The 14546-nt window shown below is 51.0% G+C and overlaps 1 protein-coding gene across 1 annotated transcript; it reads left to right on the forward strand.

The window, feature by feature from the left end:
• Window positions 1-13013: 13013 nt before the first annotated feature.
• On the forward strand, window positions 13014-13877 carry LOC125549229 (classical arabinogalactan protein 25-like). Its single transcript, XM_048712692.1, has one exon. It carries the CDS (start codon window positions 13064-13066, stop codon window positions 13541-13543), a length of 480 nt encoding a protein of 159 aa, XP_048568649.1. The 5' UTR covers window positions 13014-13063; the 3' UTR covers window positions 13544-13877.
• The last annotated feature ends 669 nt before the right edge of the window (window positions 13878-14546 follow it).

The raw sequence follows: 14546 nt of genomic DNA on the forward strand, positions 1-14546 counted from the left end.
TCGATCAAATCATTGATGCTACTGCAGGACACGAGTCATTGTGTTTCCTCGACGCATACTCCGGTTACCACCAAATCAAGATGGCAGAGTCCGACCAAGCCGCAACGGCATTCATCACACCATACGGTCCCTTCTGTTTCAACACAATGCCTTTTGGGCTCAAAAACGCCGGCACAACATATCAGCGCATGATTCATACATGTCTGGAGAAACAAATCGGCAAAACAGTAGAGGCATACGTAGACGATGTGGTCGTCAAAACCAAGCACGTCGACTCTTTGATAGACGACTTGAGGCTCACATTCGACAACCTCCGAACATATGACATCAAGCTCAATCCGGAAAAATGCATTTTCGGCGTACCAGCCGGAAAGCTCCTTGGATTCATTGTCTCCAGTAGAGGTATTGAAGCTAATCCGGCCAAAATCCAAGCTTTGTCATAGTTGGCTACACCAACAGACCTCAAACAAATCCAGAAGGTAACTGGATGCGTGGCGGCTCTAAGCCGCTTTATGTCCCGCTTAGGAGAAAAGGCTTTACCCCTTTATCGCCTCCTTCGGCGCACCGAACACTTCGAGTGGACGGACGCGGCCATAGCTGGATTGGAAGAAATAAAGGCCATTTTGGCAACCAACCCAATCCTGGCCGCGCCAAACATCGGCGAACCAATGCTGTTGTGCATTGCGGCAACTCATCAAATTGTAAGCGCGGTGCTCATTGTCGAACGGGAGGCGGACGGACACAAATTCCCTCTTCAAAAGCCGGTATACTATGTATCCACTGTCCTCACTCCATGCAAATCACGGTACCCGCATTACCAAAAGATAGCATATGCGGTATTCATGGCATCGCGGAAACTGCAACACTACTTTCAAGAGTGTTCGATTACAGTAGCCTCGGAAGTGCCACTTAATGATATTATAAACAACCACGATGCTACGGGCCGGATTGCCAAATGGGCCATTGAGCTCCTCCCATTCAACATAACATACAAACCTCGACGAGCCATTAAATCTCAAGTATTGGCCGACTTCGTCGCCGAATGGATGGAGGCCGAACTCCCTAAAGAGTACGGCGCATACTCCAATTGGATCATGCACTTCGACGGTTCTAAAATGTTGGTCGGTCTAGGGGCTGGCGTCATCCTGACGTCCCCAACCGGAGATACCGTTCGGTACGTACTGCAAATATTGTATATAGACTCCAACAATGCAGCCGAATACGAAGCTCTGTTGCATGGTCTTCGGATGGCAGTCTCCATGGGCATTCAACGCCTGGAGGTGCGTGGGGATTCAAACCTCGCAATATCCCAAATAAACGGAGACTTTGACGCCAAGGATCCGAAACTGACGGCCTATCGAAACGCCGTCCTAAAAATGCCAGCTCGGTTCGAGGCGCTCGAATTTCACCATGTGGCTCGGGAAAACAATCAGGCGGCGGATATCCTCGCCCGCATCGGCACAAAACGCGATGCGGTCCCCCCAACATATTTTTCGAAAGGCTGTTCAAGCTATCCATAGTATGGGAAGGGGACACCGGTAACAATAGTCCGGACTCGGCCAAAACACCCGATACCGAACTCTCTGACACAATCGGAGGCTCCGCCACCGAAATAACACCTTCAGCCCACGAAATAATGGCCATTATTGCCCCGTGGACAGAACCATTCCTGGCCTACCTAACTAGACAGGAACTTCCGGAGGACCAAAATGAGGCGCGTTGCATAGTGCGGCGATCCAAGGCCTACAGGGTCCATGAGGGAGAATTGTACAAAAAAAAGCACTACCGGAGTCCTTCAAAGGTGCATCTCCGAAGAGCAAGGGCGGAATCTTTTGGTAGAAATTCACGCTGGACTCGGCGGTCATCACACCGCAGCCCGGGCTCTTGTAAGCAAGGCCTCCCGTACAGGATTCTATTGGCCAACGGCCCATGCAGATGCACAGGACTTGGTCCAACGTTGCGCCGGTTGCCAGCTCTTTGCAAATCAAAGCCACATGCCACCCACCGCCCTCCAAACAATCCCCATTACATGGCCCTTTGTGGTCTGGGGGCTTGACATGGTTGGACCCCTTAAAGGGGGAACCCACAAGAAAAAATACTTATTGGTCATGGTGGATAAATTCACCAAATGGATAGAGGCCAAACCGGTTAAAACAGCTGAATCCGGACCGGTGATAGATTTCATATCCGGGGTTGTACACCGTTATGGCGTCCCCCACAGCATCATCACTGATAATGGCACGAACTTCATGGCCGGCGAGGTAAAACTCTGGTGCAGCAAAATGGGCATCAAGCTCGATTATGCCTCAGTCTATCACCCACAAACCAACAGTCAAGTCGAGTGAGCAAACGGTCTTATAATGAGCGGCATTAAACCCAGATTAGTGCGTTCCTTAACGGAGTCTAACACGCACTGGGTAGAGGAGCTCGACTCCGTACTCTGGGGGCTGCGAACCACGCCGAATCGTAGTACCAGATATACACCCTTTTTTATGGTGTACGGAGCAGAGGCAGTCTTGCCCCGTGACATAATTCATGGCTCACCTAGAGTGCGCATGCACGAAGAAAGAGAAGCCAAGCTTGATCGGCAAGACAGTCTGGACACCTTGGAGGAGGAGCACGACGTAGCCAAAGCCCGTTCCGCATTTTATCACCAACAGGCTCGCAGATACCAAAGCAGAGAAGTACGGGCCAAAACTTACAACATTGGTGAACTAGTTCTACGCCTGTCGGATAAGAAAAAGAACAAGCTCGAGCCCAAATGGGAAGGTCCCTTCATTATTGACCAAGTTCTGATCGGTGGAGCATACCGATTGCGGAATGCATCGACTAGTCGACTCGAGCCGAACCCATGGAACGCGGCCAGGCTTCGAAGATTCTACGCCTAGCACCGAACTCTATGTTAGTCCCCTCCCTTTGTCCATTTTTCGCATATACATCATCTGTCTTGTTTTCCTTTCTTTCTTTCTTTTCTTATTCCTCTAGGACTTCAAGGGTCACCTTGTGCCTCGCTTGCACATTACAGATGCGCTAGCCGCACTCTTCATACCTGGGGGCTTCTTTCACAGAAGCTTAAATTATTTATCCAGGCTTCATGCCCAACACATGTGTTATACTTCCGCATGTACCTTTTTTCACCATTATATGCATCGATATGACTTAAGTTTTGGCCAAGCTGGGTTGCCTGGCTCTTGTAGTTATGCCCTACGTTCCCGTTAATTCGGCTAGGGCATAAGGGGAGCACCTTTGTGATTGTTACTGCCGGGTCAGCCGGATGTGTACCTCAGACTAGGTGAAGCCGAAAGCTAGCGTTCTTAAGGGAATATTCGGTCGGTGAACAAAAGATGATTTTTATTTTTCATATCTGCCCCCAGATGTTTTTCCTGCGTTTCCTATCACAGTCCGGACATGCACTTTAGGGCATGCTTACCCAGGGAAAGGAACCCTTAACGGAACTATTCTCCCTGGAAGATGTTTCTTACTACCCATGTAATATAACATAACTAGTTGGGCACTTGTCTGATAAAGCACTAATGACCCCTACGCCTGGTCTCCACGCATACCCCGGTTCTTATATAACTGAGCGGGTATTCGGATACACTCCAACTATTGGGCCCGGAGGCTGAAGCGAAAAGGTCTGTGACGACAAATGATCTACAATCCGGCTAGAAGGCATTATACATGTCACTTTAATTACATAGTCATGCAGACTAACTAAATTCTTCTTCTATACCATCCAACAGGCGGTCTAGCTTACAATCCTGTTGGGAATACTTTGCGGCTAATTCTACTTGCCCATAAACTAAGCTAACGGGGACCTCTTTTCCGTCGGGCCCCATAGGTCCAACCTCAGCCATGTGATTTGGGTCTGCTTTGGTATACCACGTCTTCACCATGGCCCGAGCTTCTCTGGCACCCTGTCGGCAGGCTGATATCTTCCATAATCGGAAGCTCCGCCGTGCTCCTTTGAGCTTCTCCGCAAGCTCTGCAATGCCCTCTGGCAGGAAGACGGACGGCCACAAGGCCTGGGCAACACCCTGCATCACCTGACGAACTTGTTCGTGTAGATGTGACAGCTCAGACAGAAGATCACCCGCAGACCCGGGCATTTCCTCCGCGGGATGACCCGTCAGCATACCTACAGACATAACGCTGTTAGTCGGCTTCTTCGCCGAATACCTTTAAAAGGATTCGTTCAAGCACTTACTGAAAATGCTGCGCCGAAGCCTCTTATTCTCCTTCTTGGAGTCTGCAAGCTGGCCCCGAACGTCTTTTAGTTCCACGTTCAGCTTTATATTGGCGTCTTGGAGATTGTTTTTTTCCCGCCTAACCTCAGTCAGCACGCGTTTGCCAGCCTCTAGCTGCCGCATAACATGCTGGTCCCCCGGATTTTCTCCGGATTCATCTATAAAATCTATTGTTAGATCTGCAGCCACGCCGCACACTATATGGTAACCATCATTCTTTAAAATGTTACCAGTGGGAAGATTTTTCTGTTCCTGCAATGCGGCAACAACGGCCCGCAGTTGGGTATTGCATTCCTCCAGCTCCTGGGACAGCCTAGTATTCTTCTCTGTAAGAACCTGCACAATAAAGATGATCCTTAAATCAGTTCTGCTAACTGTTTCAAGTCTCAGGGGCTACTGATACATATAAATCGCCAGATTCACTCACCCGTACATCCTTTACATACTGATACGTGGCTCTGGCTAGACCATCTTGAGCAGCACGGAGGTACACCTCTCCAGAATTGAAGGCATCAAACGCCTCTGGTGAGAAACAAGCGTCACGGAGTACGGCCTGGCGGCGCCTATGATTCATGGCGCTTTCCACTTCTGAGTTTGTAGCGGATAACCTATCTGCATCCTTTGTAGGGGGATTATCCGGCGCCTGCCCCATATCGGCTTCTGCCTCCATGTCCGGTCTTGGCGCCCGACTGGTGGAAGCGTGATCGGCAACATCGCCGGACATATTCCGCCAAGCGTTTTTTCTGTTAAAGAAACACGGGCGTCATTACATTTCGAGAAAGACGACAACCATGGAGCGGGGTTTGTTATACCTTTGCGCCAGCGTCTCCATCCTAACCACCTTCCTTTTTGGCCTACCCGGCCTCGGTGCCTCCTGTTGGCGCGTTGCTGCGGGTTCGGCAGGGCGTCCCGAATGCCTTCCCTGTAAAAAAATGCCATATGAACATGGTGGGTGAAGTGTCTAAAAGGGGATCCTACTTTTTTGAGTTGGGACTTTTTGGTTTTTCTTACGTGCGATGCAGGGAGCAGTCCGGGATAGTCGGCCGTAATGGCCACCATGGTATCGTCGCAGCTTAACTGATAGAAGTGTCGGTCTATCAGCTCCACGGAGATAACCGGATCTTCTTCAAGTCCGGAGTCGAGGGCCCGGTCAGGGTCCTCCGGTTGTGGAGAAGAGCTGCTGACCTCCTTTATGGCCTTTCGCAGTTCCTGCCGCAAATTGGCAAGGTGAATACTTACAACAAAAAATGCGGGAAAATGGAAGTAAGGGGATATAGCTTACCCAGCTTGCAGGATTGTACAGCGAGAATCCATCCCGTGGCTTGATGCGGGTGAACTCCTCCTCCTCTCCCTTGAACAATTCGGATAGAATTTTACCTAATGCGGCAGCATCGCCCGGACCCTTACGCCCATAGCGGGTGGCGTCATCCGGCCCGTTGAAACACCACAAGGGGTGCCCACGGTATTGAAGTGATTGCACTCCCCGCATTATGCAAATCGACATAACTTCGGTTATTGTCAATCCTGACTGAGCCAGTACCTTAATCCGGTTCATCAGATAGAGGACTTCTTTGTCGTCTTCCACCTGGGGGCTCCGTGGGCGCCAACTTAGGCGCTTCTTCAGAGGAGCATTGTTAAACTCAGGAAGACCCCGCCGAACAGGGTCCGGAAGGGGAAGGTCCTCCATATAAAACCATTCTGAAGGCCAGTCTTCGGACGACTTCTTTGGGGTACCGGACAGGTATCCGTATCGGCGATGCGCCATACTTCGGCTCCACCTACTTGATAAAGTGATTCCCTCTGTGTGCGAGGGACGAGGCAAAATAGCCTTTTCCACAGCTCGAAGTGAGCCTCGCAGCCCAGGAACAACTCACAGAGAGCAACGTAGCCGGCGATATGTAGAATGGAGGCAGGGGTGAAATTGTGTAATTGGAGGCCGTAGAACTCCAGGAGCCCGCGGAGGAACGGATGAATTGGAAATCCGAGTCCCCTTATAGTAAGTAAGGAACAAGGCAGACCCGTTCCCCCATGGAGGGACAGGGAAAGTTCTCCGCTTGCTCCCCGCCATTGTAGGTGGCAAGCCCAGCTCGAACGGGCACCATATACGTCGGAGGGAGAAATCCCTTGGTCTGCAGTTCGACCAATCGACTGTGTGGGACTGAACACCTCTCCCAATCACCAAGCTTAGGGCTACGGGGGCGGGAGGAGGAGCTGCGGAGGTCGGCCATGCTGGAATGGATCTTTCCGAAATGCGCTCTGATGGATTCTCGCTGAGGGGAGGATGGTGCAGATCAGATCTAAGAATCCCTATCCCTTTAATAGACAATTTATTTATCTGGCTAGGGGGGCAAATGTAAAAATGCCCTGGCACCTTGTATTCGTTCGACGCATGAGAGATAGCCCTTATTGGGCACAGAAGCCAAGAGGATCAACATTTATGGGGCCGGATAATACTTACAAACACTTGGAAATTGGAGAAGAACCCGCCTTGCAATGCCGAAGACAATACTGCGCACCGGACTCATCGTCATTGAAGCCTGGTTCGGGGGCTACTGAGGGAGTCCTGGATTAGGGGGTATCCGGACAGCCGGACTATATCCTTTGGCCGGACTGTTGGACTATGAAGATACAAGATTCAAGACTTTGTCTCGTGTCCGGATGAGACTCTACTTGGCGTGGAAGGCAAGCTAGGCAATACGGATATGTCTATCTCCTCCTTTGTAACCGACCTTGTGTAACCCTAGCCCCTCCGGTGTCTATATAAACCGGAGTGTTTTAGTCCGTAGGACAACATACAATCATACCATAGGCTAGCTTCTAGGGTTTAGCCTCTCTGATCTCGTGGTAGATCTACTCTTGTACTACCCATATCATCAATATTAATCAAGCAGGACGTAGGGTTTTACCTCCATCAAGAGGGCCCGAACATGGGTAAAACATCGTGTCCCCTGCCTCCTGTTACCATCCACCTTAGACGCACATTTCGGGACCCCTACCTGAGATCCGCCGGTTTTGACACCGACACCGTCGTTGACCCGATCCTTGTTTGGGGCGGTCGCGTGGGCCAGTGACGGTGCCGAGGCTTCGGACAACGCGGAGGTGGTATGTCACCGTGTTAGCGAGGAGGACCAGCACGTCTGTCGCTACATTGTTGCGTTGGAGGGCAGGTTCGACAATACCTGGCAGGTTCTTCAGGGATCTCACTGGAGCTATGATCCTGTGATGGTTCCTTCCCTTTGGGTGTCCACCGCCCACGCCGATACCCGTCGGGCGCTATGGTTCTAGCTGTACTGGTGATGCTATATGTATGATAGTATTCGAGGTGTATTAGTGATAATATTCCACGATGTGCGGACACATGGAGATGATGTTGTTTTGCTTATAATTGAATGCATCCTAATTTGAATACTACTTTATTTTGCGATTTGATTTTGCTTATTGAATGCTCAAATTGGAAAACTACTCCTACTTTGAATGCTATAATTGGACAGCACTATGCAAGGCATATGCATATGATTAATTGATAGCTTTTAGGGTTTTTGTTTTCACAAAAATCTAGGAGCCCCCGGCCCCTCCATCATCCCCACCGTCGTCCCCGTCACCGACCCCCTCCGACATCAAGGTGAGACCAGCCAAATCCTCTTTAGAAAGATAATTAAACGATATTTTGGGTTGACTTTAAGTCGGTCGAGTCTCCACCATATATGAGAGGACGAAGAATCCCGACTGTTGCCGTGGGGTAGCTTCTCCTTCGTTCCCGTATGCTAGACAATTTGGTATAATGCACTTGGGAATGAAAGGAGGAGCTACCATCACCGACGGTCGCAAATATATGTCAGAGAGGAATCAGTGAGGGAGAGTTTCACCACATATACATGAGAGGACGAAGAATCCCGACTGTTGTCGTGGGGGTCGCTTCTCCTTCATTCCCGTGTGCTAGACATTTTGGTGTAATGCACTCGGGGACAAATGGAGGAGCGACCATCACCAACGGTCGAATGTATACACCACGTGAGATGAGAGTTTTCAAGAAAAGACTCGACAAACCGATAGTCAACCCGTGATGAATAATAATGATCTAATTTAGTTTTTGTAGTACATATATTTAATTGTACAAGTTTAATCTTTGAATTATGAACGTAGTAAATGTCATCATCGGAAGACGAAAGTCTCCCGGGGGAGTGCGGGTGGTGCCACGACGATCGAGGTTTGTGCGATAGGCCTCACCTGGACGATGATCGACGCTTCATCATTAAGCTCGAGGAGACCTTCGATGTTGAAACGGTACGCAACGGCGACAAGTGCTTTTTCGTAATTAAGCATTACTTCAACTATTTCAATGTGTATTTTTCATCTTTTACAATTCGAGTATAGCTTATCCCATGCCATGCAAGACGCTATGTCTTGGACAGGATGGATTTTGAAGACCATGAAAATTTTGAAACGAAGAAAATTCACCTAAGGACCCATCATGATGTGGATTTTGAAGTAAATCTGTATAATGTTGAGAGCGTAACCCATTTTGGTTGCAAAAATTGAGAAGCATTTTGCAAGATGTATGGTTTTGATGAGGGTATGCTTGTCACCATGGATCTTGGTGATCCTGAAATCGAGCAAGACAATATGGACATTTGGGTCCTTGTTGATACGCCTCCAGTTCTACCGCTATGTGAGTTTCTCAAACATAGTTATTAGCTAATTTATATTGTTTATTCCAAAATAGTTGACAGCTTATTTCGATTGACAGCTTATTTTGATTGTTCAAACAATGTGCGGAACATGGTAGACAAAACCCACTACACCAATGGCTCCGAATTAACTTATCAGGAGAAAAATCATCTGGTCGGATTTTGTACTAATATTGAGAATTACAATATCTACAATCAAACTCCTCAGCATTATGGTTAATACGTGCCACTAGTGCACGTGTTGAACTACGGTAACTACCATGGAGATACCCTGGTAAGATATTTTACTATTACGACATCCGTGCATCTTTTGCATACTTCTAAAACTAGTACATCATTGCTAACTATGAAGTTATTACTATGTTTTTCAACAGAGAATCCCAGAGGATTGTGTGCCTCATTTGATGTATCAAAATGGCAGCCTTCGTATTTTGAACATATATCCAGGTCATCCTACGAATCTCAACTGTCCATACCGGATTTCTCAAAGAAGTGGAGACATGCTAATCAGTAAATGGAAAAAATGTATGGACAGTCGTAAGGAGGTTCTTGGAAGCAAAAGGATGCGAAGCGCAAGAATTCGAGACAGGATGATCTCCATTCTCCATAATGGAGAGTCATGGTCTCCATAATGGACGCGTGGAAGCTTATTGGTCCCGGTTGGTGCCTGTGCTCGCCGGAGCGGCCACGTGGAGGCCCATCTATCCCGGTTTGTATAAGAACCGGGACTAAAGGCCTAGGGCATCAATGACGATCCTTTAGTCCCAGTTCCCCAACCGGGACAGATGGGCCTTATGAACCGGGACAAATGGGCCTTTTTCTACTAGTGTTCTTAGACCTGTATGTGGGGCGCACAACATGGGAATATGCATTTTAAATTCTGATACTTTGTATGTAAATTTGCAATTTGCGTAGAGGCATGTTACATGAAGTGATGACTAGAAGATCAAACTAACTCAAACACAAACAGTTCGAAATTACTCCCCGGGGTCCTACTTTGAAGTGGATTTTGCAGCCATGTGGTTAAGTGTGCTGATACATCTTAACATGCATCTTGCTCTGACCTAACCTGAATAACTGCAAGACGAGTGATGTGCTCAAATAGGAGAAGTGAGTGTTGGTTCCTTTCCTTCTAGTGCCAACTGACTTTGCATCATCAGTGATATGGATCTGGAGTTGTAGGACTCTGTTACGACGCTGCTAGAAGGAAGGCGCAAGAAGGCCGGCCGGGGGCCTTTTGCCCACGGCCGGGCAAGATGGAAGGATTTCCTTCTTAATTCTTGCTTGATTAGATTGATACATCTCCTCTATTTATATAGAGAGGTTTACTTGACTCCCAATCAAGGCTTACTTGACCCCTAAAAAAGCGACTCTTATCTCTAATTAACCCTAAGACTAACGGGCCCATTAGGCCCATTATGTACTCTAACACTACACCCCACCTGGACATGCAGCTTGTCCTCAAGCTGCAGCCTAACCAACTTATAACCATGACTCGATGCAACCCAAACCTAACACCTAAAAACAAGCCTTTTACATCTCGGCTTGTTTTATTATTCTCAACCTGAAATGGATTGGGACGATTTATTTTGGACCTCTTAACAAAAAGTGGATACCATCCGCACGTCGGACGTGCACGTGTACAGCCACCTGGATCCCATGGACACCATCTGGACAAAAGGAGTGCATGTGTATGGCCACCTGAAAGTGGTCGCAAGAGTGACCAGCAGAGGCGCCCTTGCGGCGCCCGGTGACGGAATGCAGTGGTGCTACGTGGAGCGTTGTTGTCGGTGACACCATGCCTTCTTCCTGCCGGACGGCTGTTGGTCTGCACCGCACAGGGAAGAGTGGGGGGCTTGCGATGGAGAATGACGAGGAGGGGTGCGCCCCCCCCCCAACCGCCAATGTCGCAGACTTGGAGGTCGCTACCCGTGGGGAAAACAGCATGCCCGCTGCCCGTGCGGGAAACCGCATGCCCAAGATCCCTGGCGCAGCGGATGAGATCGAGGTCCTTTGCGCAGCGAGGGGCAACTTGGAGGAGCGGCAGCTGCAGACCACGCATCTCCCGCACACGCCGACGCGCTAGGAGGCCGCGCGCAGTAGCCTGCAGCCTCACCGCCGCCGACACGTGGCGGGTAGCGATCCAAGACGGAAGCGGTGACGGCGACGGCGGGGACTGGACTTGGTGGAGCGGGACTCCCGCCGGCGCGGTCGATGCGGGGCCGGTGTTAACCGGCGGTGGCTGCGGCAGCGGCTGCGGCGGTGGCGCACCGGGCAGCGGCAGCGGCTGCTGCGGCGGAGCGCCGGGCGCGGCGGAGGCCGGCAGGAGCGGCGGCTGCCAGTGCAGCCAGGGCTGGGCGGTGGTGGCAATGGATGGCAGCTGCAGTGGCCCGGCGAGCGCGGCGAAGGCTGCCTGGTGCGGCGGCTGCCACGACAGCCAGGACGGGGCGATGGATGGTAGCTGCAGCGGCTGTTGCAGCGGCCCGGCGAGCGCGGCGGGGGGCGCTTGGTGCGGTGGCTGCCACGGCAGCCACGGCGGCGCGGTGGCGGTGATGGGCGGCGCAGCCGGGTGCGGCCCATAGGACCCGGCCAAGAACAGGTGGATCTCCTGGACCGCTTGTGTTAGGTCCCGCAGCGCCCCGGACACCTCCGGGGTGAGGACGACGGGGGCGGGCGCGACGGAGGATCCCGGCGCGGGCAGGAGCGGGGCGACGGTCGTGACCGGCAACGGAAGAGACGGGTTGGGCAGCGGTGAAGACATGATCGAACCGAAGCTAGCTGATACCAAATTGTCACGGCGCTCCTAGAAGGAGGGCGCAAGAAGGCCGGCCGGGGGCCTTTTGCCCACGGCCGGGCAAGATGGAAGGATTTTCTTTTTAATTCTTGCTTGATTAGACTGATACATCTCCTCTCTTTATATAGAGAGGTTTACTTGACTCCCAAGCAAAGCTTACTTGACCCCTAAGAAAGCGACTCTTATCTCTAATTAACCCTAAGACTAACGGACCCATTAGGCCCATTACGTACTCTAACAGACTCAAATGCGCTGCCCGCCATGCCTGAGAAGGCCGGAGATCGCCGGACGGGAGCTTTGGCTGGAGGAGTGGCGTGAAGTGGAGTGGAGAGGCTAGGGATTGGTCCCAGGAGGGGATCGGAACAAATATATATGGAGTCAGGTGAGTCAGCGTGGGTTGGGTCCGACGTGACGGACAAAACTGAGTCTCCTCATATCCGTCTCATATTTGGGCCGCATATGAGATGTGCCGGTCAGCCGGGTGTTTGAGGCCGGTTTTAGGCGCCCGTCTGGGTCGCGTTTTTGTGAGTTATCACTTACCGGGCCATCCACCCAGGCATCTAAGGCGGATTAAGTGAGCCCGGCTATAAATTTCCTTAAAAAGTTGAGGGATGTGATGTACAGTTTTTACTAAACTTAAGAGGCAAAAACATATTTTTCTCTTCAAAAAAACATAAATGGTCTTAACGTTTGTTAGACGGATACCTAATGCAACCACCATCATTCCTTTGTTTAAGAGCACTGGATCTTACCTTAGCTCTATATATTCGCTTGGCATGCTTGCGGCCTTGCCTGCTTACTTATTTCCTACTTGCCGTAGCTCGTGTTCGTCAGAGTAGTTTCACCCACGGATGGAATACCAGATAAAGAGAGAAATAACAATCACGAGAAGTTGGATACGTGGTATGCTGCTTGGATTAGGAGGCATCCAGGAACAATCAGCTGCATGGTCTCGAAATGCGAGCGCACTTGTGCGATGATGGGAGGTGTTGTGTCTTGTGAATACCCGGTGACGACGGTGACATTTGAGTTGGAGTGGGCGTGGCGGTACTGTAAAACTCCAGCGGTGTGTGTGCCGTATGAGTAGAGAAACTGCTGCCAATAGTTGCTGCTGCTGTAACTTCGCTTTTTCTTTGGAAAGGTTGAGCAGAAGAGAACAGCCCGCTCGTGGCGTGGCGACGAATAACATGTTCGCTCTGTCCACCCGCTTCCCCGCCCCGACCACCCTCCAAAACCGACCAAACCAATCCCTCCTCACACCCATCGGCCACTCCCTCACACGGGTCGTCCAGCAACCCTCTCGCTCCCCGCGCCACACGCACGCACAGCCCACGATGGCGAGAACCGGAGCGCGCGGCCGGTGCCAAGCCCTCCTGCTCGCCGCTCTCGCGCTCTGCGCCACGTGCGCGTGCGTGCCGGCAGCCCACGCGGGCGCGCTGCGGGCGTCGGCCATCTCCGCGGCGCCGGAGCCGTCGCAGTACCCGCTGCTGCAGCCGCGCCACGGCGGCCGCCACGCGAGCGCCCCCTCCGCGCTCTCGCCGTCGCTCTCGCTCTCCCCGGACATAATGCCGCTGCTCCCCTCCCCGGGCCCCGGCGACGACGCGCTGGCGCCGTCCGACGTGGCGGCCACCATCCCGTCCAGCCCGAGCCCGCCCAACCCCGACGCGCTCGAGCCCGACTCCGCGTTCGCGCCCTTCGGCTCCGCCGCGCCCGCCGCCGTCAGCGGGATGCAGTCCTCCGCGCCGCCGGCTCCCCGCGTGGCGTGGGCGGCGCTCCCGGCAGTGGGGCTCGTGGCCGCCATGTGGTTGGCGTAGCGGATAGGACAGGGTGGGGGACGGCGGCAGCAATCCGCCAGGCCTCAGGCGTGCAGGGAAAGTTGGCCACTCGGTTGGTCGGTCGGCTGGGGCAGGATTCGCATGCGCTCCCTCCAACCGAAGAGAAAGTTACCTTTTATTTCTTCACAATGTTCTTGGTCACCTCTTGTAAATTTCATTCTTAGTTGATATATTGTTCCTCTGGTGCTATATTCTATAGCCTTTTTCTTTTTGTGATTTTTGATGTGGGGAGATTGTTTGGGCCATTCTTGTAATAGGATTAGACTGGATGGATTATTAGTTGATGATTATAATGTATTGTCATTTCTTGGGATGCCATGTCTTCAAGTTCGAATTGAAAGAAAGAAGGTGCATGATTCTTTCCTACTCTAGCTTGACTGTTGATTCTTCAGCTGCAAGACCACGAGTACAGTGCTCAGGGCACTGATGCTGTTTCTGATAGCTTTGGGTACACCTATTATTTGCCTCTGATTAGATCTCAAGAAATTATTGGTACTAGGAGTACCTGTTACCAGGCTACTTTAATTATTCCTTCTCTTCTCAGTTCCCATAGATGCATGACCTGAAAAGGTACATCAAGTTGCTTGGCACTAGCCTATTGTGAATATAAAATGATCTGCATATTTTTCCTCTCGAAAGGGAACACCATAAAGTGAACTGCATGTAACTGCAACTCCACACCATAATTTTTCTATTCAAACCCTTTTGGCCCTTTAGAATGTGCATCCAGCACAGTTTAACTTCATCATCCAGCCAGTTCGCAAAGGATTTAACTTTCGAGTCATGACCAAAGTGCAGGGCATGTGATCCCATTGTGTAAGAAATAACGGTGACAGAAGCTCACGTGTCCTCTGAAGAACAATTGACTGTTGTCCCTGGAAACCAACCAATTTTTTCCCTGTTGAAGAAAGTAATTACTTTGGGCTGTACAATCTCGTTTGCTCGCTGAAGCCGTCGTGCATGTTCAGAGTCAAAGCGAGCT

This window comes from Triticum urartu, chromosome 3 (genome assembly GCF_003073215.2).
Source record: "Triticum urartu cultivar G1812 chromosome 3, Tu2.1, whole genome shotgun sequence".
NCBI classification, from domain to species: domain Eukaryota; kingdom Viridiplantae; phylum Streptophyta; class Magnoliopsida; order Poales; family Poaceae; genus Triticum; species Triticum urartu.